The following is a 26,304-nucleotide window of genomic DNA, read 5'->3' as shown; positions in this document are numbered from 1 at the left end:
CGATTCAACTCAGGCTATGAACAGCCAACGGGATTTTTTTATGATGTGTTGAAGCGATGTCATCCATCCCTGTTTATTCACGGCTTGCCCTATAGATCCGTGTGATAGATGACTTGCGTATACAGAGAGAGAGACCATGCGCTCAGTATCAGCAGTGCTCGTGTATGACAACTGGATTTGACAGGTGTCTGAAAGATGGAAATGTGACACGGTACAAACCTCCGGTGAACCCATCAATCATTTAATCGAGATGAAAATGTTACTATCCCTGAGCTTTTTTATCCGCTCTAAATTCACAAGGACATTGAAGTGCTCTTGGCTGCAATGGACTCAAATTAGGATTCCGAGCGTGTTCGTTATTAAACAAAGCATTTCTTCTCAAAGAGTGTCTTTCATGTTGCACAGGAGTTTTGTGTCACATTTTTTTTGTTCTTTCTTTAAGACTATTGGTTTCAACATTTTCTTTTGCTTTGTATTGTTGAACAGCTAACGCGTTAGCTTACAGCATGCATTGAGGTTTCGTCACATCACAGAGGCTGTGAAGCGACACACTGAATTATAGTCAGTGGTTTCAAACGGACGTCAGTTATTGGAGCCCCACGCTTCTGCACATGAATTTGGGCACAAAGTTCGATCACTAAAAAGTGTCTCGATGCAAAGTTTGAGAAAGGGAAGCGTGGCAGTTACTGAATGCAACATTTAGGATGATGTGTGACATTCATAGACAGCCACAGTCATTTCTATTTATGTAACAAGCATTCCAGTTAATCCCTTACAAAGTATAATCCCCCCGTTGTAATTAGTCATACAACTATCTAGTCAAATAGTGTCGACAAATAAGTGTCTGTCATCACTCGTAACTCCCCTTCTGTAGACAAACAGAGTTGTTCTGATACCAGTAACAGAAATGCCTCCGATACAGAATAAAATGCTGGGTTCATGTATCGGTGAGGATGCAAATCCAATCCAATATCACGTTATCATTTCATAGGTCAGCTCATGTACGCTACACAGGAACAACAAGTCTGTCACTGCACGCGTACATCCTAGTACTACACACCTGTGGTCAAACACTTGAGCAACCTTTTTCCCCCTGAAAAGGCCACACGGTGAACGACAACACTGTGTTGAAATCGGCATTAGGAGAGCTAGTTGATGTTAGCGGTTAGCAGCCGGCGGGATGGCTAAATTACAGAGCTAACTGCTAACGTTTACTGAGGTTGCATTGAGTTACATGATGCATTCAAGCGCTTATCAGTACAAATTAGTATTGGGGCGTAAATTACAACAGTAAAATGATGTGTTGAAAAGCTTGTGGAATTGTGTTTCTTGCATGAAACTTGAATAGATAGGGTTGTTTGAAGAGTTATATGTTATTATAGCAACACATAATATATATTAGAGAGAAAATGATGACCTGTTTAACGTCTTTAACTGTTTTTTTTGTTGTTTGTATGAAATGTGTAAGAAAAACGCACATATAGGGATTGGATCGTCACTCGGTATCGACCGATGCGGTGTATCAACACCAAATATCCTCCCAAATGCAGTATGGTTACCAGGGGCAACAACGGGGGCCTGAGGTAAAATCAAATATCTGTGGTCTAGCGAGGGTCCATTTGTTAGGACTTGGCATTTTTATTTCAATGCCCCTGTGGGGTGTAAGAACCACATATGCCATCAACAGATTGAATCAGTACTCGTGCATATGGCATGCGGTTGTTTTGGAGCCCTTCCTTATATGTTATTGATGGAGGATTGGATGGAGGAGACCTTTGCTCCAAATAAACTCTCGACCAGCCGCAGAACAGAGCAAATCTATAGAGACCTCGAGGGGCTGGAACATGAGGGTGTATCTTCCCGAGTCTGTGGCAGGCTTTCTGTTCGGAGGCTGAATAATGAGCCAGTACATGTCCAGAAACCAGAACCTCTGCCTGTCAGTGTCTTCTCTACCAAACTGCTGGCACTGACTCCTGAACTCAGAAGCTGAGGACATGTACATTTTATCGGAGAGTATTTCATACCCTAACAGCGCGAGTGTGCTACACACACCAGAGATTATGTACGGTGTTTTCAATTTAGGAATGTGCCCATAGGCGAGCTGTTAATTAGCATTCCACACAATTGCTGTGCCCTCATCTTGTTCTATAATAAAGGTTGAAAATGAAATCTAATACCAAAATATAGAGGGGAATTGGTTTGCGTCAGATCATTACAATCTGGATGTTATTCCAGCATTTAGCTCATTTGCTAAGCTCTCAATGTTTTAGTGCCTCTGGGAAATGCTACACTACTTCATAAGGAGAATCTAAAGCCACATTTCACCTGTATTATTAGAGCTAAAGCTGTCTCTGAAAAACTATAACCGTCGTACCAGGAGTATGAAATGTGTTGTCATTAAGAGACGCTTTATGTTACTGCTGACGATGCGGTCCTGGTGGTGCAGCATTGCTCAAAGAGGAACGTAACTGCGAGTGTTTCAAGAGTTTGATTCCCTCTGGGGTCACTGAAGCTAAAAGTATATCCACTCCTCTCAGGTAATTTGGATGAAAGCCTCCATCACATATTGTATTTTAAGTGGAAATGAGTGGGAGAATGTGTAACCCATGAAATGTAGAAGGCCTTTTGAACTACATACTCCAATATCCCCTGAAATGAAAGCAGCTAAAAACACTGCACTTCCCAGAGTGCCTTGTAAATCCGACTGTGAATCCAAAAGGTTTAAATTGAATTAGTGTTGTTTGAAAATCTATAGGTAGCACATCATCATCCAGCAAATGAATGTTCTCTTTTTATCTTTATATGATTTGAGATGTTATTATTAGTATGTTTATGGCTATTATTTCATCCTTTGTTCTGTTGTGTATCATGTCAGTCGCTGGACATCAGTCTTTTCTAGGGTTGTTTTCTGTTATTATCAGTGTCGTACCACCTGTAAAGTCACTGCTGTTTTGTTTATGAACAAATAAAAAAATGATTAAAATGGCGAAAATCATTCATGGCGATTATCCTGATAATCTGCATGAATAACCTGCATCAGCAGGCAATCCAAAAAAAAATCAAACCAACATGCAAATGTGAACACGGCATATTATTTCAATTAACGAAAACATAAAAGATGTGTTCCCCCAAATAGGAAAGCGCTAATGAAGCTCCTGTTTCAAACAAGGGTTATCGTTCTGCAGTGAATCCACTTTCACACACACACACACACACACAAGTCACAATGGCAAACTATTGGACTATTTCCTCGGTATCGCCTCACTGTTCTCTTTGCCCTTGAGAGTGGCCTACAAAGTAGTGTCACTGGTAAATATCACAACAGACAATCATATCAAGGAGCTCTGGCATTCACACACAAAGAGCTGCTCTGCCCCGTCTCAGCTAGTGGTGCCATCATCAATATTGAACAACAGGAGAACAAAAGCCTTTTGCAACTTCATTTTCGGCGCTATATAAAGACTGGCATCTGTTAATAGGGGAGGCATTGATAAATCATTCATCTCCACAGTATGTAAAAGGGTAAGTCACCACTATCACTGTCTGACTGAAAGCCATCATGCACAAACTGTTTCATTGACGGAAGCACAGAGCGAGGACTGTTCTATGAGCATCCCACAAAAACTCCTGCTCAGCATGATGGGAAACACTAAAAGGTGTGAGATTAAAATGCAGTGTCTATATATTTAGGAACGGACTTACCATGATGTGGATAACTGATTGAAATCAAAGAAATCAATTATGAGGTTCTTAGTCATCTGCAGATTAGAGAATGTTTGCACTGAAGATAGGAATCAGTAATGAATAATTATCAACAAAGTGGAGTAGGGGCGATAAAAGATTATGTTGTACAATGAAAATGATCCCTTGTAATGTCAAACACCACTTCAACCTTGCTTTGGAGAACACACACACACATATATACATATTTATACAGTATACACACACATATACTGTATATATACATATACATACATATATATATACACATTTATATCTATATATATATATATACACAATATCTTTTTTCATGCAATGGTTGTGCATACCATGGAGCCTGCATGCTAACTTTAATAACTGTGGTAAGTGGTTTGGATTGAAGTCTCGGAGGACAAAAGTGTGTTTTCCCTCCTGGCAGAGAACTATTACCAATTTCATCTTACCATAGACGTAACCGTGCCTTCCTACATTCATAACAGACCCTGAAAGCACCCAGGAAACACAGATACATTTGGGCTCTCAATTATGAGAACACATGGGTCCCTTGGGCGGAATTCCCTATTCAGTCCCCCCCCCCCCCCCCCCCCCCCCACACACCTCTGCACTAACATGCCATCTAACAGCAGAGCTGCGGTGCTGCACTTTCTCTACACTCACTTAACATCCCGCCTGAAGACAAGATACGCCTGGTCCCCTTTCAGGTAATGGAATAATGCAATTTAAAGAAGAGGGAGAAACACAAGGAGCGTTATCAAAAGGATCGCTCAGCAACAGAGCATTATGCTGATTAATATGATGCTGCAGCAATAAACAACATACCCATATTTGTGCAATATGTTTCGTTCTTTACTTACTTCCCCAGAGCAAAGCACTCCAGCCTGACAGTGACTCCTCTGGCAGCCAGAACAGATGCAGGGAAATGCACTTCAATTTTGGGCTCATATTCACCCATGACACCTGGAAAAGGTTAGGAAAGAGGAATTGCAGACATTAGAACCAAGTAGATTGAAACTGCTACTTACCCCCCCACACCCACCAGCCTCCCTCCCTCCCTCCCTCCTTTTCCCCATCATCATCTTTGTCTTTTCTTGCAGTGTGCTACACAGAGACTGGGCGTAGTGATTTGCCCCGGTATCTGTTTTTATGATAAGAAACTACTGAAGAAAAAGAAAATCCAAATGTCTTGAGGAGTTCCTGATTCAAAAGGCCTCTCAAAGGATACAGAGGTGTGTTGAATCACGCAGTGTGCAACTTCACATTATGCGCACCATCTGGCACATCCACCTTCGCTTTAAACACTGTTTATTAATAGGGCTAGTGATACTGATGTAGCTCAAACACAGAGCAACTGAATAATCGTATGTTTTGCGATACCAGAACAGATTTTTAAATCTTTGTTATGTAGTCAAAGTCAGTTGGATCGGCAGCATATCGCCGCCTACGCGGTGTCACAAAAACAAACCATTAAGATGATGTACTAACGCGTGCTCTCCAGTGACAACAGGGTGAAGTAGTGCATTGTCTCCAGGAATTAGTAAGCCACTCTACAAACACACTGTGAAGGACACAAGTGATAACGTGTTATCGGTCTCGCTAAGTGCCGCTATGACTAACGCCCCGGCTCCAAGTCGCAGCCGGAGGACGTGTTTTTCTCTGTTTGTTCGTCTTGTACGTCGAGGCGGCCATTTGTATGCATTTACATCCAACGATGCGTCAGATCGGCATCGAGCTAATTTGGAGTAACAAAGGAAAACACCTTCATCTGGGGTCTAATTACTATTATCGGCCTTATTAAATGGGAGTTTGCCGAACATGAATATTGCTTGAGCATTTTACTCTTTACAGAAGACCGTTGAATGTACACACAATCATTGCACGTGAGCGCCGCTGATGAACTGACACACTGCTAACCCCCCCGGCACCTTTCTGAATACCCAGCAAAACACAGCGGACCACGTCCAGCGCTCGGCCACGTGATCAGCAAGACAAATGGCCGGCGTGACATTTGAGAAACCATAATTACACCTCGTACATGTACCTGACACTTTTTATGTGATGAAATGAATGCAGCAGAGAAGGAGCGGGGTTATTGAATTGTGGCCCACTATGCATGGTAAAGGAGTTTTATGTTATTTGTTCCAAAGAACTTTTCAATTTCAATCTCATTCTCAACATTTATAGCTCCAAAGCAGCCCTTCGCATATAATGAATTTGCAATATTTCATGGGCTCAATCCACAGTATATCGAATATCGTATTCAGTCTCAGCGGCTGGACCTGATGGAATTGAAAGAAATAATGTCTTGGTGTGCTAAAACATTAACAGCCCTCATTTGAAGTGTAGCTTTATATTTTATGCTCCGGTTTTATTTATTAATCACATAAAAACTACATTTTTTTCTGTTTTCTTTGTTCTTCTGCGAACCAATTCCAAACTAAAAAGCCTATCCTGAAACTTACTGGGACTGCAAGCGAGTGTTTTATTCTGCTCTCTGATCCAGCAACACACCGGTGTTTTCTCTGTTTGAGAAACTTAGTTAATAGAACACATACACATACACATAACTTGGTAAATAGCTTTTGTAGGTGTTTGTCTTATTAAAAATGTAGACCTGAAAAAAAATGAAATCCTCATGCATTAGTGAAACTGTAATAGTCTCCTACAGTAACAACTCCCTCTTGGTCCAGCCTATTCCTGGATAGTTTGCCTAATTGTAATTGGATTGTCTCACCCCTACTGCTGAGCTCATTGAGGAAGTTGCCCTACAGGCATTGATCCTCCATCTGCACCGCGATAGCAATGTGGCCACGCTTCATACGAGGAACATGATTAACAATACACAAAATGTTGTAATATAGCAGACGAACTCTGATAATGTGACGGTACATATTGATTCATGTTGATCTATTTATTTATTAAACACAATTCCTCTTGAGGTTAAGGTAGAAAGTAGGCTAAATGTCCTGGCTTCATGTTCTCAATGAACACAATACATTCAAAATAAAAATGTTTGGTGTAGTACAGGAAACATGCCCATATGGAGATGACATGTGCCTGCAAACATTATGTCGCACTGATGTTGGTGTGGAGAGAGGACAATTCTTATGACATTAATAACACGAGTATACTGCAGTCCAACTGGAGGCTTTACCTGGAAGTGAAACAATGGTTAAAGAACAATATGCAACAAACATTTAAAGAATATTTACATCCAGATTGATTGAAGAGTTTTAGTTATAAATAGAGAATTCACTTGGTATAGTGCTGTAAATAAATCACAACTCTATTAAATGAGCTGTCAATCAGCTTGAGAACAACAGCAGTTTGTTTTAACTGACACTTTCCATTAAATAAGTGTAAAATAAAACACATTGCCTACAAAAGCAATGTGTCTTCTTAGCGTAGACGGTATATAAGAAGAAGATGTAGTCACTGTGACGTCACCCATTGGTTTGTGGGCTGGCATTTCGAAGCCTCGAGTTCGACCTTTGGCCGTCATCATGTTGTTTTTTTTAAACCAGAAGTGACACAAGAGGTTGGACAACCGAATGCTGAATAAGACATTTTTAAGTGACTGAAAATCAATTAATTTTCATGAAAACACACTCTGAAAGGGTTAAATGTCGGTAAAAAACACAGAGAACTCTCAGACCGGACAATGCCCTAATGCATACTCTGCTTTATGGTCTATTTGACTCTACATGGATCATAATTTACTAAATGAACATCATGCTGTATTGAAGAAGACTTGAAACTAAAGATTGAGACCAGAAACTAGTGTTTACAATATTTACTGAGGTCATTTTCTCATAGACTTCTACACAATCTGACTTCTTTTTACAACTAGCAGAGTCGCCCCCTGGTGGCCATTAGAAGAAATTCAGGTTTAAGACACTTCCACATTGTCTTAAACTACCTTATACAAAGGTGAGCCACATGCAAACATTAAGTAAACCTGGTAGGTTACTCCTGCACGGTCAACCACGATGTACGATGTAAAAGCTCTCTGAGGTTTGTGATCATGTACGACAAAAGATGTCCAAAACTACAAAATGACATAACAGACTTTTTTAAATGTCTGTTTTTTTATTAACAGCAATTTTTTTATTTTCCTGTATTTTTCCTGTATATTATTTTCCTCATTAATAAGCAAACACTCTACATGTGTTCTGATTCAGAGCCGTTTCAAAGTCCCTGCTATCCACAGTGATATATTTACACCAAGCAGATAAATCAAAGGGAGAGTGTTTCTGAGATGAACTGTATATCTGTTTAAAAACAGTACATTAGTGCAGAGTTCAGTGCTCAGCCCCGCTCTGCTTCGCTCAAGGTGGATTGCGAATTGACGATCAATGGCTTCCAGCAGGGCATAATGGAGCCCAGATGCTTGTTTTGATTAAGAGAATCGGTGTCAGAGCTGACAGTGGTGAGCCGCACACAGATCCAGCTTCACCTGTCTCCTGTGTAATAATCTCCGACTTTTCACTGAGGCACAGATTGCAGCGCCTGATTGGTCGGACTCCATTGACTGAGGGGTGCACACGGCGCGGGGACATTTGCGTGTCTGCTGGGATTAGTGCCAATGCAATTTCCGGCATTTCAGAACCCCAAATTCACAATATAGAAGCCCGCTGAACATCATGTGATTTGCAGGGCGAGCGATGCCAGGGCAGTCTTTGGCATAATGGACCTACAGCTGTGGGGATTCGATTTGGACGTGCTTTGTTGCAGGTGAGAGGGCTGTCCTTCAGACCAGGCATCGTAGCCACATTATGGATGGACATCGCAATATGGAAGCTTCTCTTCCATCACGCCTCCTTACAAAAAAACGAACCAGAAAAAACAGCCATGAGCCACATTAAAGCGCTGACTGCAGACTGACCGCGTGTCCCTCTGACTGTATTTTGCATCTCAGTTAATGAGAGACACAAACCAATTCAGCATGGTTATGTGCTAAGTATTATGTATGTCCCCGGGGGCCGTTTCATACAAGGTTATGCAAATACAGAGTAGGGATCTTGCTGGAAGGGGTGTGACTCTTAAGGGGCCGATTCGTGTTGCAACATTTGGAACAAACCTGGTCCCCGAGGCAGAGAGGGCCTTTCACTGCTTCACTGGGGATGTACTCTCAGTGGCTCTTTGAAAGCCTTCACAATGACGGGCACCTGTGCGAAGTGATGGACGTCTCTCTGTGTAGTCGGGCGTAAAAAAAAAGCCTGTAGGTTGAAATCCACACCTGAATCCAGCAAACGGCTACCGCGGCACGGCTCCTGAGAGGCTAGTATGAAAGAGCCGAATCCCATCCACAGCAAGGGCCATTGATTCAGTTAATTTTATGCTGGAAAATGATTTCCCTGACGGCCAGTTTCACCGGAGCACATTGTGAGCGAAGAAGGCTCCCAACACTAATGTTAAAGCATTGCTCACTATCTATTTACAGTGTGTGTATGGAATTCCATGACGCCCTCCGCTAACCCGAGGCCTCAGCGGAAAAGCAGGAGGACCGAGCCACTTTTATTAACCAAGCCCATCTGAACAATTCTTTATCCAAACGATGATACAATAAAATGCACCAGTAGAGAATAAAATATGCTTTTAGATTTTCATCTGCGCTAAACAAGTTCAGGCAGAGGAAGCGCTGTGATAGATGTAAAAAAAATATATATATTTGCTGCGTGGTTTATCCAATGAACTCCATTAGATTTGCCTGCCGGGGCCACTTATAAAAAGCAGGGACTGTTGTGTGCGAGAGGTTGCTATGAATGCTGAGCCTCACCGTCGGTTTTCAGCGTGAGTGGCGTCGGAGGGCTCAGGACCCTCGCGTTCGTCACCGCGTTCTTCACCAGACAGATGTAGCTTCCCACGTCAGAGGGCTGCACCTTGGAGATGTACAGGTTGCCCGTGTCCTGGGAGATGAAGCGACGACTGTCCTCGGCCACGAATGAGGGGAACTCATTGAACACCCAGCTGTAGATGATCTCTGTGGAGGCGCGGAGCACAGAACACACCGATTAGGAACATGCAGAACCTCTCTTTGTGTTCGTTTTGACTTGGTCTTTATGTTTGCAATGGTAATAGTGGATATTAGAGAGCTATTAGATAGTATATTAGAGAGCATAGTATAGCTCTAGTTCTCCCGAGAAATCTCTGTCAACCCTTCCAAAGTAATAGTAGGCGTTCTACGCTTGTTTCTTTATCGCAGGCCGCTGCTGTGAATAACAGACGGAGGTACTAAGGACGCTGTTGCCGTTCTAATTGGACAATTTGTTCTTCGCAGAAGCAATAAGATCATTTGTAAACCGATAAAATCAGTTTTAAATCAATAAAATCATTCATTAAATCCGTATTTGGCGACAAATTATTCATCTGTTTAGTAAGCGGCCATGTAATAAGCGGGATAATGTACAGCCAGTGGGTCGTTATTGTGGAATGAACCCCTTCAGGGTGATTCCAGACCCCTCCGCTTCGCGTCCTGCCCGCCCTGCTGGGGTTCACTCCTGCTGTACATTCCTTACTAACTAGTAACTATAACGCGCACTTGGGACCGCCATAAAAGCGTGCACTGGCGCTTATGTAACGCCACTGTGCAGAATACTATATGTGTTCAACTTTTGACTGATTGAGTTTGTGGCAAATCATGCAAATAATTACTGAAGCACCCCAAAGCATCTTCTGGCCTCACTGCACCCGAGAGCAATGATCTGACGTGTTGACTGTTGCTCCGCTCTGAACTACAGTTCGGGGTTCGTCACTTACATCCTAGTAGAACGCTGTGTGTACCGGGTCAGCCGAGGAGCAACAAACTCCAAGGCAGTTATTAACCGGCGATAATTTACCATTGATGATGGCACCACTGTTAATCACAGCTCCAAACTAATGAATAATAATCCAAAGAGGTAATGAGTGTGGGATTTGTACAATAACAAAGGATCAGGTGCTCGTCAGCATAAAATGACTGGCTATGTGAAGTCTAGAAAAATATTACAGAGGCCCCTTAAGGTGAAAACAATAATTACACAGGAGGGCCTTAACGAGCCGGCTATTAGCAGCGAGGTGATTGTGCTTAATTGGTGATACCATCAGGAAGGTAGAACTGGAGAATGAAAGGCTGTGTGTGTGTATTACTATTATGTAATCTGACCAAAAAAAGATAAGAACGGACCTTTTCTGACTTTACAGCTAATGATCGTTGACGGATTATTAAGGTCTCTGCATCGACGTTGAACGGTTTGTATTTCCTTCATGAATAACAGTGTGTGATGGTGTGGAATATCAACTCCTGATCACTGGTAGACTTGGCGGCACAGCTGTGCTTCTGTATTTAGCATTCTTTACTGTGCATGCTGATACACAAATGAAGTTGGTCAAAAAAGGAAAGAAATACGGAGCTGCTGAGAAGGAGATGTTTCTTTTGGGGGGGGGCAGGTTCCTTCAGAATAAAAGAGGTCATCAAAAGTGACCCTGATAAAATGGATGTGTGGATGGATTCGATATGATGAACATAGAGCAGACCTTGACAGCACTGCTTTGTGCTTATCATGAATAGTCCGACAGTACACAAACACATCCATCATAACAACGAAGACGAATGTCAAACTCAGGGACAATCTATTCAGTATTGATTAACAGTATTTCATTGTGCATCCATAATCTGTCTGTTTTTGGCTACATCTCCTTTAGACTATCGACGTCCTCTTTGTTAATAATGAATAACTGCCGTTTCTAAGATGCTCAGATCTGAAATGCAGCGCTCCACGTGAGCTCAAAGTGCTGCAAATAAGGCAGACAACGGAATGAAAAAGAGGACACCTTTGTCGACGATTTGTTTGTTTAGTCTACTGAGAGGGCTCCTTGACAGCCAGAGGGAAGAGACGCGCAGTTGGGATCCAGATTGTTCGGCTACGACACAAACTGGACCAACTGTACGACACCGGAGATCCAAAAGGTTTAATCAGATCAACTTTAGCTTCCTAAAAGTAAAACACGACTTACCAACGACACATAAAAAGTGGTCACCAGCGCTCAAAGCCATGAAATGAAAAACAATAAACATTTCACATCTCGGCGATTCCAAATTATTTTCACTCACAAGGCCGATCTAATTTAAGTGCCATTTTAATGTCTCTGAATCCTCCCACAAGCAATCTAACCCAAACATTGTTTAACGCTCCCCACACGTCGTGACTTTCAAGTGTGACGCGGTCCGACTCACCGAGGCAGTCATCATCAGACGGGCACATTTTAGGGCGGTGCCATTTTTTTTGTTTTTGTTTTAATCATTTCTGCTGTTGGAGATCATTTTTCATTTCATGTCAGCGCTGCTGAAAAAATAAATTACAATCTCACCTGTATCGTGTGTGTGTGTGAGCATACGCTGTGATCATGAAAAATAAGCATCAACACGACGTCTCGACGGCCTGTTGAGGCGGAGCTGCCCTTTAACTACATTCTAACAATCCGCACCCGACTTTCTGAGCGGAGCGTGATTATCACGACACCGCTGTTTGTATAGATGAATATACACAAAAGTAAACAGTAAGGCTGTACATGCTCAGAGGATTTCTTCTTATAGTTTTAGTCAAGGGGCTTTTTTAGCTTGTAAACAACAAACATTTCTTCCAAAACCTTCGATTTCTTAATTGTTTCCCTGATTTGACAACCTCCTCACAATGTATTAAAGTATTAAAATACCTCACTACCGTGTTTCGCCACACTAGACTTCTCATTTTGAGTTTTCTGTGTTGATGATATCTGATGTAAGATATCTCATTGTTCTCAACTGCACTCTCAGCGGTTGAGTGACTATTTATATGACATATTCTGTATTGATCCAGTCGGTCAATCTAATGGAAGCAATGTAACACAATGGTCTTACAGTATTTCATCACGACTCAAACCGTGGTCGATTTTAACAGCTTACAGCAGCAAGACTGTAACCAACCTGAAATGACAGAAAATCTCTATTTCCATTATACTGATCTCAGTCCACTGCATCATCTGCAGTGTTGGGGTGGACTAATAAAAGCATGCATGTTCTGTCCCTTGACCCGTAAATGCAGCGAGAACAATGATTGATGGAGAACTCTAACGATGAGAATCACCTGCACCACACTTACCTCTGTCAATCATTGAGCTTCATTATTCATAAATGATCTTTTATTATCAGCTTATCTATCGCCGACTCTCTGGTTGCGTTCATGTCATTCAAAATGGCCTCCAGGAGCGGGAGCTGAAGAGCACTTAGCAAACATTCCCACGGCTGCAGTGCAGCGGTGCGACGGAGCAGATGCAAACAAAGCCCGGGTGATTCATGGCTCACATAAGAGCTCACATTAGAGGACGACTGCAGAGAGGGATAGTCGCGATGCGCCATTAAAGAGCGCCGCCTATGCGCCGCCTATGTGGAATAATTGTCTGTGTAACATTTATTTTCGCTTCCAATGATCCGGCAAATTTGATCTCTGAGAATCTGTCGTCGCCATAACTTATCACACCCGTCGTTTGAGCGGGATGGATGGATGGAGAGCAGAACGGATGCGTGCAAAGACTAACCGTCAAAATACAACGCAATTAATAAATATATAATGAAAGCAGTAACTCAGCTTGGCATAGTTATAACAATATTACTCGTTGTCATAGGATTCGTGATGAATCGTGATGAGTTCATTGACAATCCCAAAGTGCGGCGGAGAGAAGACACTATTTTCAGACTGAAGGTCTAACCTCTTACCTGGTGAATGAGGCGGAGGAGTACACATGAGCACCACACCTTGGCTTTCACGCACGGAAACCCCGCCCCTGGTCTTCCCACTGAAGGCGCCGAGATCTGGAACAGCAAAACATCACACAGTTATGATACATCGTAGAGGTAGTAGATGACACACACACACATTGGTCATGTATGTAAAGATGGACGACATGACAGCGCCCTTATAGAATGCTATAAAAGGGGGTGTGGTGTCATGATTGACATCTGTGATTGACAGAGGCTCAGTCAAGAGTCTGTTTAATAGACCGTGTGTCAATTTGATCACAGACGTATTTATTGAGATATTGTGGGTAGTTGTTGTGTCTTTCTAGCCAAACGGCCACCTTGGTGCTAAGGTAGCAGCTAGGTGGCTCATGCTATCCAAAGACTGTATAAAACCTCTGTGACATCACTCATAGGTTTCTAAGGAGCCATCGTAAAGCTCAAAGTCCTCCGGCCGATGCCTCCTAGTGACGACACAGCCTAACTCCCGAGAGTAGACAGCTAGCATTTAGCGTCACTCAAAGCAGCCACGCCCTCGATTATGCCGAACTTTTAAGCCTCAATGTAACTTAACGTGTTAGTTGAACAGAATTCACCCCTCAGACATTTGTTATGAAAGTTATCTATAGAGAACAAAACCGTTTCATGTTCCAGGCTGTAAATATGTTTATTTCTGCTGTAGAGTTGGGCGTTTGAACATGGGAGTCTATGGGGATTGACTCGCTTTTGCAGCCAGCTTCGAGTGGCCATTTGAGGGCGTGCAGTTTTTGGCACTTGGTTTGGTTGCCACTCGACGCTAACGAGCTGAACCTCCATACGCTTTAGCTTTAGCCCCCCAATCATACTTCAAAATAAAGTGAAAATCTCCAGATGGCAGCTCCTACACCTGGGATATTTCGGCTTTACTTTTGTACAGGAGACGTGTGGTCTATCTATGTATATACTGTATATACAATGCATAATATAATGTCAAATGCATATATATATATATATACGTATATATGCATTTGATGTATATCATGTACATTTTTCCAGTATGAACCTTGGGAAGCCTTGGCCAGAACAAGAAGACAAGGAAACCCTTGAAGTTGTTGAAATGATCATTTAATAACAGCCCTTCCTTTAAACTGGTGTCTACGTGTAAAAAGAGAATTATTGCTGACTGATCTTTTATTAAGATAACATTTGCACGGCTGCCATGCTGTTTGGAAAAAATGATTTTTAATTGATCCATGGAATTCTACGCTCCAGAATTGACTTGAATTAATCATAATTCAATTCATGATAGATGAATGGTTAGATGAAACCATCTGTCATATAATATCACTTTTTCTTAACCCAGCTCCTTGGCAGACATCCTTTTGAACGTGCTAATGTGCTAGTTTTTTGTTTTCACCGAGTTGTTTTTTTTCCGTGGCAGTAGAACAAAGCAGGTTTAATCTGAAATCCCAGAAGGGCAGCCTTCAAGACCCCGGTACCACCCGCTTAATTTCTAGTTGAAGCAATGCCAAAGTGTGGAAATAAAGCGACAGGCTGCTGACCCAGGGCAGGTCGCTGTGTCTCCAACACTTTCATTTCATCACGTTGAGAGGCAGTGTTGTTTACCATCACACTGGAACTGTTGGATAATTATGCCTCCGAGGGGCTTGTGAAACATGCTTTTATTTAAAATTTCTGTCACGCATAATAATGATCATGGCCTTCATCACAGTCAATTTACTGTCAAAGAGTATTTCCTTATTTTTCTAAACATCTGCGTTGTGGTATATTTATGTTCTGGTAACCGCACTTTTAAGAAACTTTTGATTAAAAGAGATACAAATTAACAAGAAAAAAGGTTCATTTGAACCATTTCAAAAAATGGTAAAAAGAAATGACCCAACCTTGGGAAAAGGAAGAGATACATGTTTCATGTGCTTCACTGCACTTCTTCAGTGGACTAAACCAGGAGAGAAGCTCGTCATTAAAACTGGATTTGCAGCATTCGTTCCTCACCACTGATCAATCTGCCAGGCCGACCACTTCCTGTGCTTCAAATCAGCCATTTCCACACTGACTAGTGTGCAATGTTGGAACAACAACACACAACGCTAACATTTCTCAAATGCACAGTATTAGCCCTCTCTTTGCCCCAAATGTTGTTCAAATCGAGTGATTTATTTTACCTTAAATTGATTTCCCCACATGTTGGCCTGTCAATATAGAGTGAGGTGCCTCCATTCAAACTGGATGCTGCTGGCTGGTCCACAGTGTAGTGTGTTTGGATATTGGACCCTGACTTGCATTCTTGGACTGCTATCCCAGCGATACTCAGCCTCCATCATCTCGGTGCATTGGCTAGTAATGATATATTTGTTTAGAGACGGAGAGCCGCCGACTGTCACCGGGTTCACCATTATTCACCGCCGGCTGTTACCCACCACGTCATCTCTGTCGCTGCCACTACCTCGTTTGTCTTATTCATTTGTGGATCAATGTTGGCTACTGTAGCTTTAATTCGCAAATAGACGAAAAGGCTACGAGTGAGTGTCTTGAATAAATCACTCAAAGACAGAAACACCAGCTGTCAGAGGACGACTGACCAAGTGTTCTTACATCCAACTGCTGAAGTACAACACATGATGTACTTGGCAGCAAACAGCTGTGAGTTTGTGTGTTTCTGTACTTATTCCTTCCCCTTCAATTATTCAGCTACATGTTGAGGAAACACGAGTCTTCTTAGAAGGCTCGCCTTATTTAATAAATATTGATGTATTTCCATGTCCCTGCTCTATATAAGCAACTGCTATAGAGCGCGATAACAATTCAACGGTACGGTACATCCAGTTTAAGAGCCCCATTACACTTACACGTAATGGGGGACGTCTTTCCTGGGAAACATTTTTCGGGCACTTGGGAAATTACACATTTTGCATTTGAGGCAGCAGCAACACTGGTAGTTTGGAATAAATAAATCATGGTTAGCATGAGCAATAACAGCCACGATGACAGAAAAGACAACAACAACAAAAACAACATGGACCTCCAGAGTACACTGTTGAAAGCCCCACAACAATGGGAATGTGAAAAACAAATACAAGTCCAAGTGGATGTTCCAGTCTATCACAAATAAGATTTATTCAATGTCTGATTTCTGTCTTAAATGAAGCAGTCATATGTTAGGGAACCAGGAGTAGAGGCTTTCTGACCTATCATTTCAATTTGCAAACTGCAGTTATGTAAGTGAGTCAATATTAATGACTTTATAATCATGTGAAAACGGCATGGTCATTATCCAGACATGCAGGGATGAAAATTGCAGCGAGAACAGGAGCAGGTGCTCGATGCAAATTACTTATTTCAAGATCACTATGGATTCAATTAATGGGCATTAAATACAGATCACCCCACATCTGTAGAGCATTTCAGAGGTGTGTGTGTGTGTGTGTGTGTGTGTGTGCGTCTTTCAATGCTCAAGTCAAAGTATCCCATTAATTTCATTACTACTGTACTGCTCGGAGTGGCTCGATACCTGAGCCTCAGCCAGACTCACGTCTGCAGAGAGAGAGAGAGAAGTCTTTGGGGAGAGAGATCAGAGGCCTCCTCTCTGCCTGCTGCCTTCAAAGCCCCGGCTGAAAAACAGCCCAAGTGTGAGTTCAGCGGCTCAGGATTTCAAAACAAAGTGAGAGAAAAAAAAGGCATCCTGCTGAAACATGGCGCACGCGGGCCAGTGGATAGAATACATAGAGCCTCGGTTGAACCTTTTGCTGGTGCGCTCGGGTTGGTCCGCTCCACCTCTCCCCTGACTCTCTGCATGAGACGGGGCTGTGTTCGGTTTGACAGCTTGACTTCACGACCCTCTGGACGAGAGGATACAGGCGAGTGATGCAACAGGGACGGGACTTTGACCAGGGCCCAAAACTTACTAAAACAATTGTGAGATTTGTTTTTTTCCCCCCAGCTCTGCCAACGTTCAAATTCTTACTTGAAAACTCTAAATTCTTTCCTGCAGTATGCAGACACACGTGGAAATATTAGAACCCCCCCAAACTTTAAGTATGACAATACATCGCATGCACAGAGAGAACATCTTAAACCCTTTAATGTACGCAAGAAGCATAAAACCAAACAAACCAGCAACTAATTAACAAATCAAAGCTAACTCTTTGTCTTCTCGTACTGTTGGCTACAACTAGAATACTAGACTTATTAATGTGCAGCTCTGTATTTTAGGCAGAAATCTGACCTGAAACCTGCTAAACGTGAGATGCAGATCCTTATGAATTAGCTCTGCTGTGTGTACGTGATGTCTTAACGTCCATGAGCACAACTCAAGTAAGTTCATCATTCTACAACATATAAGAGCATATAATTACTTCTTTAAAACACCCCGCTCATGAGGAAGAGCACCGCCCGCGTGCATCGTTAAAGCAGCCGACTTCTGTGCCGATGCGAGAAAAAAACTGGGAAGAGCCGACATGAAAAGGGGAGGAAAAAGTTGAGCTCCACGCTGAGTGATAAATGCCCGCCATTTGTTATGCTGAGAGAGAGAGGGAGGGCTCTGCATCCTAATGTGTGCTGCGGGGCACCTCTCTTTGTTTCTGAGGCTCGCCTTTTGAAGAGCCACACTTGAAAAGAAATGTAGGCCGAGTGCGAGGCTATTACACGGTGAATATTTGCGCCGCACGAGGCTGACGAAAGAAATGTGTCACCTCGTGCACGAAACAGCCGTGGATAGGAGGAAAGGAAAAATAAATGCGGTCACGGGACGAGAAAGGTTTCCTAAATACAGATTAGTGAAGCGGCAACAACTACAGAGCTCTCATGTCAAGTTCAAGTACAGCTTATTTAAGAAATATATATGATTTTTCTTTTAATTAATAATGTGTAATACTTAAAAAATAAAACAGTGCATCTATCTGCATATATATATATATATATATATATATATCCTCTAAATGCATATTTGCTCTATTCATACTAACAGTATGTAAACTATATCCAGAAACAGATCCGTCTTCTCTGACAGTGTGATGATGGTATGTTCCACCATTACACAAAGAATCTTTAATTCCTCCACACTATCCTCCGACTCTATCTTCACATCTCAACACAACAACCGCTGGTGAGATGCCGGGTTTGCTGCTGACTCAATAGTAGGACTGAGATAGCCACACATGTTTATTCAGCGAGTGATATTTCCCTCCGGGGGCCACAGAAAATGTGCTACTGTGCCGCCCTGCGAGGAAATGATGCGATTTGGCAACAGAGCGGAATATTAATGATATAATTTTATAGCCGATTATAGGCCACTTCTGCTGTAATACCTTGAACTCGGCGCAGCCCGTCTGTGCTGCATCTTTGCACATTACGCCGTGTCACGCTTCCCCCAACAACTTCATACTAACTGGCCTGTCTGTTATCAGAAATGGAAAAATCCAATTTTGTGCAAAGGTGGCTCGGGTGAAGCTGTTGTGCGACGAATAAAAGGCCATTGTGTCAGCTGACGCACCTGCCAATCAACCAAACATGGCCCCGAACAATCCTTCTGCTTCAGCCTTCACACGCTCTCAGACTTCAAGACTAAAATGCTGCCACGGCACATTAGATGAATTAACTATAGAGACCAGGCAAATAGCTATTCGGATCAATGCTGCAGTACTATTCTGGGCAGCCATTTGCAACATATGACACATCTGTAATTCACTAAGCTTTGTTATCTCTGCTAGGCACGAGAGGAGATTATATGTTTGTCTGTCTGTCTGTCTGTCCATGGCTAATCTTAAAGCAATACTCGATCCATCAGTCTAATATTGTTTGTGCTCATTCGGGACTGCATGCTCAAGCATCTCTCGTGGTCAAGCGAACAACTGCTTCAACTGCTTCAGGCACAAAACACTTCAGGTCGCGGTCAGGCCCATGAGACACAAGCCTGTTAGGAGCTCGTGCAGACAGCTGCATATAGCTTCAAATGAGAGCGTGAGACGTATGAAAACATATATGTCTGATATGCTTGTGGTCTAGACGGGGAATTAGACAATTGCAGATGGCATTCATTTAATAAAACATCACGAGAGTGGTGGTTGCAGACACAACTGGAGGAGATAGAGTGCACCTTTCTAGTTATACGTCCAGCAGGATGCAGTCGTCGTAGTCTAACAGATAAAGAAGTGAAGCGTACCTACAGAAATGCACACTTTGACAAATTCACAATGAATAAGGTGCAGTGCAAAACACCACACTGATTCTATAAAAACACTAAATATTAGGCAAAATACTACGCAAGAATCTCTAATATGAATCAGATTGAGAACATTGCGTCAAGCTAATGCACAGTATTTATGCAAAACTAAAAGGAGCTGCCCCTGTCTAGGCACTAAAAAATGGAAAAAAAGAAAAGGCTACATTTTTGTACAGATTTGACACTCGGGTGGAGCGAGGGGGCGGGAAAGATCTGGACAGTTAAGAGGACAGATAAGTGTACGTGTTGAAGACGCAGCTTCTGTCCCTCATAAACTTTTTTTTTCTGAAGCGCTAGCTGTGCTTTACCATCTGGGCATTTCTGCCTGCCAGTGCGGTCTGGCTTATATTTTATTTATGTCTTCTTCTGTTGTTTTTTTTGTTTGCTTTATCACATTGAAATACATGAAACTTTGTGAAGGAAAAAAAACTAAAACAAAAAAACTTCTGTTGGCCTGAAGGAAAAAGAGCTTTTATACTGTGTATATATCTATATATCTATATATATATAAATATATATCTATAAACATATATTTAAAAACTCCATTCTACTTTTCTGTTTACAGTTTCAGGCTGATCTATCCATTTGTTTCTAAAGTCATTCCTGTAATGACTGTGAGTCCCGGTAACAACGCATGAGACCATGTATGTACTCGACCTTCAAGCAACATTTTAGAGAGTGAGGCCGGTAAGCTCCCTGTAGACATGCCAATAACGCAATTATGGCCATTGCTCCTGAGGAAACTGTGGAGAATAGCAACAAAGCATTTCCCTCTGAGCACAGCGCCCCTGGCCTCCCTCCTCTTAGCCTGTGATGACGCTCTGGAGTTGGGCCAGGGGATTACTGGGGGAAGGAATGTGCTTTTTTTTGCTCTCATTTACCACTGAGACGTGGCATTTGAGGGCAACCTACCCTGTTAGCGGTGCAACTCAACAGTATCAGATGGAGCCGGTGGGAACTGAACCCAGCAACGAAGACCTTACTGGAGACGGCGTGGTGTTTATTTACCCCTGGAACCAAACAGGTTTATTCTAACTCACAGAGACACAGAGCTTGCAGCTAATTATTTGCTTCATATGAGAGCCGCGATCTTCTTCCCCCCCTAAAGGCCTTTACACACCGGCGGCATGACGAATAAACAACACCAAGATGCAAAATACTCCAATATTTTGCATAAAATCTATCCATACTGGCAGCGATGCGATTTTGGAGAAGTGGCAACAATTTCCTAAATAAAAAGGTTTGAACAGGCAGAGAACCAACTACCAGGATCCTATTGACACCAGTCAGTCTGTCTGAGTTATATTGTTATATTGTACAGCCTGAGCTACTGTAAGCTATATTATTGAGTTTCCTCTTAGAAAGGTGTTCTGAGTGAATTTAAGTTCCCTCTGGTAAACGGTTATGCAGTGGATATGTCTTGGGCTTTTATTGTGAAAGGTAAGAACAGAAGAAGTGGAGCTGGCCTGTGGCGCTTTCGACAGGGTTGAAAGCAGTCACCCGTGTTGTTGTACACTATAGTGTACATTTTGAATATGTCCGTTCCAAACAATGTGATTGGTTGATGCGTTTATTGGCGGTATGAAAGCTCAGAAAAATCAACCTTGTTCCAGAAATGTATCAAGCGGCTATTAAGAAAACTGACTCAAATGTACATTTTTCTAAAGCATAGACAAACAGAGGTACATGCTCCTGTGTAGAGTATATCAAATATAACATTGGGCCTTGTGTACAAATGTTTGTATAGAATAAATTGAAGTCAACTCACATGCAAACTGCAGAAGAGCTTCTCGACCCAGGACGGTCCCGAAGCCGTTCACAGCTTTGCACTGGTACTTCCCATAGTCGCTGCTCTCACTTGCATTGGTAATAATTAGGTTCCCATCAATGAAGCTGTGGCGGTAGTCTGCCTCCGCGTCCACTTCTGTCCCGTTGATGTACCAACTGAAAAAAGAGATTTGAATACATTTGTGATGAATGACACGCTAATGAGCTGTGAAAGTAGGACCGCAAATATGTCGCACCTGTACGTGGGCGGCGGATTCCCCCGAGCCTCGCAGTGCATCACCACTTTCTTTTCATCAGAGTCCAAAGGAAAGACAACGTCGCCTGGCTCATGGATGAAAACAGGCCCGAACTCTTCGCTTTCTACGAGGGAAATAAGGAACGATAAAGACAAGGATGATTGCATTTATCACATCGTGAGCGCCACTCAGTGTTAACATCCAATTACTTTTTCTATTATTCCCCAGTTTGGTTAGTACAAGTTCATAGCCCCCCCCCCCAAGCCCCCGAAACCTCTATTATAGTAAACGAGAGAAAAGGAAGATGTGCAGCTCCATAGCGAGATGGAATTATAAACAACAAAAACTAGCATGACATCCAGCAGCAGACAGCAGTTTTCTTCTGACAGGTGATAGCACTACTGTGATATAGTGTATAACTGATCGGGTTGCTCAACATTTGGGAAACCATTCTAGGAATCCTCAAAGCCAGGGTCTTAGATTTGTTTTTCGCCGAGGAAGCCCGGAGGCTGTTGTTCTTCCGATGGAGAAATAATAACTTCTCGTGTTCGGAGTGAAACAGTTAACCTGGTCGGACGTGATTCCCTTTAAAGCTCAACCGCAACGCTATCCTCCAATAATTTGTACATCTTTTGGACTCACTGTTGTCTGCCTTGAGGCGCCAAGTTGATGAGCAAACACTGCTTTGACCGTGAGTCCTAACACACTGAGCAGTAATAGTTGCTGGCCGGGTTTGGGTGTGAACGCAGCTGCCGTCTGTGACGCTCGTTTCCCACGATGACCCAAATTCATATTTCACAATAAAGCGCATATGTTCAAACAGTAAAACGATAGTAACTAGGTACCGTTAGTAAGATCACGTTTGTGCGTTTGATTCAACTATTTATCATCTTTTCTCTTTCATATACTTCCATCCTTTTCAAGAATAATTTGACCACCCTACCGATGGAAATAGCCATTTTTCAAAGAGGAAATGTTATAACAACCCAATCTTTCTTTTGTTTGTCAGGTATTCTCGTCAGCATTGTGTCCTATCCTCCTAATAGTCTGTGGTGGGCCTCTATTTGTTATATAACAAGCTCTACAAGCAAAATTACAAGACATAAAACCACAGGCCTGGGGTCAAAAATGCCATTTGGGACTCAGACGTTGAAATCTGGGCAGCTACTGTAAGAAGTTCTCATCTTTTGTCATTAATATTGCATTACTCACAGTGTTTATGACCCAGCAGAGTAAAGGTAACCCAGAAGTAATTTGACATTTGAGTGATTACCGATGAGCTGTCATTTAAGGCACAGAGTGCAGTCTGCCATCAGTCGTGTCCTATGTAGTGTGCAAAGGGAGTGCTGCCACACTTTGGTTGTTTTAGTGGCTGGAAGGGGACGGAGCACCTTGGGTTTAAACGTCTTTCATTTGTTTAAAATTAAATTTAGGAGCAGCGGATACAGAGATGCTTTTTGTAAAATGAGGGGGCACACTAATAAAACGGCAGATGTCAGACGTTACTAGTGTTGCCTCGTTATTTTGGTTTGAAATGAACATTTGGTTTGCTGCTCTGGAAACACAGATTGTCTTGCAGTGTAACTGGTTGTTTGAGCCGTGACTCCTTATAGTTTTATGAATATGGCTCACAGTCAAACACGTTTGGCCAGCGCTGCTTTACAATTATCAATAAGACGCAGAAAACACTACTTTAGACCCCGCGGTACCACAGGTGAGATGAGTCAAGCTCGTAGGTCCAAGGCAAGATTAAAGAACCAAATGAATTAAATTAAATTAAATTAAATTAAATAACAAAATTAACAATTGATGGAATGAGAAGTCACTAATTGCACGCAGACACAGGATGTGTTGGGCAATTTTGGGCATAGCATTTATGTTTTTGCAGTAACGTGCTTATATACATACAATTTGTGACATGCTATTTAATACCAACAGCACAAGTATGACTTGTTTCATAAGCTGCTATTGATTTAAGAGATAAGTGCTTCTCATGTAAAATTTGAACTCTCCCTGGCACAAATGCGTCCACATATTGATACATTTTCTGCTTCACAGTCGCTGTTGCAATTTCCCTCTGTTCCTTCAGAGTGCTCTACTCTTTGATCCAGCCTTCTGTTAACACACAAGTGATGCACTTATTGCAGAAGGGTTCCTGAGGTACGCCGTCTCGCATCTCACATTTTCAGACTCTCCAAAAGGCATCTTGTGTTCTTCAAAAGAATTGTTTCTCTGTGAGATAAATAATGCATGAAGAATAGAAACCCAGTAAACAGACAGGTAACGATGTCCTCTTTGTGACGGCGCAATGCAGCAGCTGAACAGCTGACGGAGATATCAACACATTGAGCATTTAGGCGTGCATTACACTTGATCTGGTTCATAACTAATGCAACCATGCGAGTCACCAGTCTTGAGTACTTCTCTCTATTTAGGAATGATCTGATGACAAAAAGAAAAAGCATCATGGCTTTCTGTTTCCTCGGGGTATGTATAATCTCACCAACGCTTTGTCAGCAATTTACTGCTCTGTAGGGAAATCAAAAGTGTTTGAAATAGAACCCCAATCAAACGAGGGAAATTACCCGATATTAAGTTGCAAACCTTTCTGTGCATATAAAGCACAGCGAGTCGGTGCGTGTATGTTTTCCTAGTGCTCACAAATAGCAAGAGGTTTCTACATTTCTTGACACAGCTCTCGGTCTATGCATCCATGGAGTATAGGAACACACACACTCAACCACACCAGGATGCTCCATCTGTCCCCTTTCAGCCTGTGGAGGGAGCCATGTTGTGTGATGGAATGTCTCTGTTTTAAAAGGAAACCCCACGGTGTCACTTTAAACGAGTTAAGATACGATCAAGGCCCAGCAGAGAATCACCGAGGAGGAGACTGCTGATGTCTGTGGGTCATCGACCATTAGACATCATTAAATAGGACGACGTCCAGTTCCACTTTATGTCACATTTTACAGTTAATAGATATGATTTAGCTTAAAAAAAAGGGCAACAATTCCCACAATGTTTGTCGAATGTGAATGTAAACATCCTCAAATTAAAGATTTAAGTTTAAATTGACATCCAGCTTTCCCTGACTGTACTTACTCATGTTCTGTGTCTTGCAGATGCTATGCTCTCTGCTTCAGATGTGAAACTAACCATGGATTAGATTGACGTCAAAATAGTTAAGACACGGACAACTGAAGCAGAGACATCATATTTCCATAGCTGCAGTCGGAGGTGTACCAACATTGCAATAAATAGCATTGTATAGGCTACTTTAACTTCTTGTTTTGCTTAATTAATGAAGCTGTGCCAATGGAAAATGGAGTTGGATGGAAAAAACAAAAACAATTTCAATGCATAAGGACATATGATCTGTGTGTATCTCTACAGACACAAACAAGCATAGAAGTTGATTGAATCACTCAAGTGCCGGGGCCACCTGCCAGTCACAGGGCCTAAAGAAGTGGTGTCCCCTCTCAGGCACCAAAGGTCTATCACCATGTTTTGCATCCATTTCATCCACAGAACATCAATCCAGTGCGATGGCATAACGCCCTTGTGATCACTGACAATGGAGAGACATTGCTCTCACCTTGGTTATAGAGATGTAAGTCCTTTTTATGACCATATATTGATAATGCTGTCAGAAAGTTAAAAAAAAACAGAAAAAGACTGTCAGAGAGGCGCAAAGAAGGAAATGGGGAGAAAAGTCTGAAGCAAAAAGAAAGTGACAACAAGTTGATTCTCAGTCTCTGCCTGTTTTTAGTGTCTGCTAAGATCCTTTCTGCCAATTCAGCAGCTACTTCAAATGTCAATTAATTAATATATTAGCATGATGTGATTAGTCATATATCAAAGACTTAGTTAATGTGTCATTACAGCCTCTAGAGTTGTTCATACTGTAATACAGGGTGTAAGTAAGTGACCCACGTAGATTTATGACAGTCTGTTTCCCTCCGATATTAAATCTTCCCCTTTGACAAAGATATCCATCACATCGATGGTGTCTATACTGACAGGGACGCAGACAGAGCTGGATATTGCCATGATCCCACTTCAATTTCACAAAGGGCACGACCCCGGTCACTGCGGACCACGCGCGGTGATGATAGATCGCCGAGATTCATTTCCAGACCAAATCTAAACAGGCAGGAAGTGTGCACACTCCAAGTGAGTCCAGAGAGAGAGAGAGAGAGCGCAGACCCGCCGAGTGCATTCACACCAATCATGTCTGCAGTGTTGTTCTCCTTCCCACTCCGGAGTGTCCGTTCTTTTAAATTAGTTGATTTTTGGCAGGTTGAGAATGAGGTCATCTGAACTCGGGCGACGATCTGAAAATCCAGGTCTTGGTCGTGCATGATGTCACTACCAGGCAAGTCGGTCGCAACCGATAATGTCATCCCGGGCTGATAACAGGAAATGACACAAACGTGCACATCTGTCTTGGCAGAAGGAGGCAGATGCTGACATTTGATATCTCGCAATGACTCCTAATAATACGAGCCGAAGGCAAAACAGTTTTTAATCACGTTCGGAGAGAGCTCCCTCTTTCTGTTTCCTAAAAGGTGATAGATTCAATGTTC

At 42.3% G+C, this 26,304-nt stretch overlaps 1 protein-coding gene across 1 annotated transcript in view; it reads right to left on the bottom strand.

The window, feature by feature from the left end:
- cntn5 (contactin 5) overlaps positions 1-26,304 on the bottom strand; it is a 68,741-nt gene that overhangs the window by 29,385 nt on the left and 13,052 nt on the right. Inside the window, exons 3-7 of the mRNA XM_079166791.1 lie at positions 21,716-21,839; positions 21,460-21,635; positions 13,451-13,546; positions 9,497-9,700; positions 4,575-4,677 (exon numbers count right to left, since the gene is read on the bottom strand). Coding sequence (XP_079022917.1) covers positions 4,575-4,677; positions 9,497-9,700; positions 13,451-13,546; positions 21,460-21,635; positions 21,716-21,839 — 703 coding nt within the window. The remainder of the gene's footprint in view (positions 1-4,574; positions 4,678-9,496; positions 9,701-13,450; positions 13,547-21,459; positions 21,636-21,715; positions 21,840-26,304) is intronic.

This window comes from Pholis gunnellus (assembly GCF_910591455.1).
Source record: "Pholis gunnellus genome assembly, chromosome: 9".
Taxonomy (NCBI): domain Eukaryota; kingdom Metazoa; phylum Chordata; class Actinopteri; order Perciformes; family Pholidae; genus Pholis; species Pholis gunnellus.
This window is presented reverse-complemented; position numbering and strand designations above follow the sequence as displayed.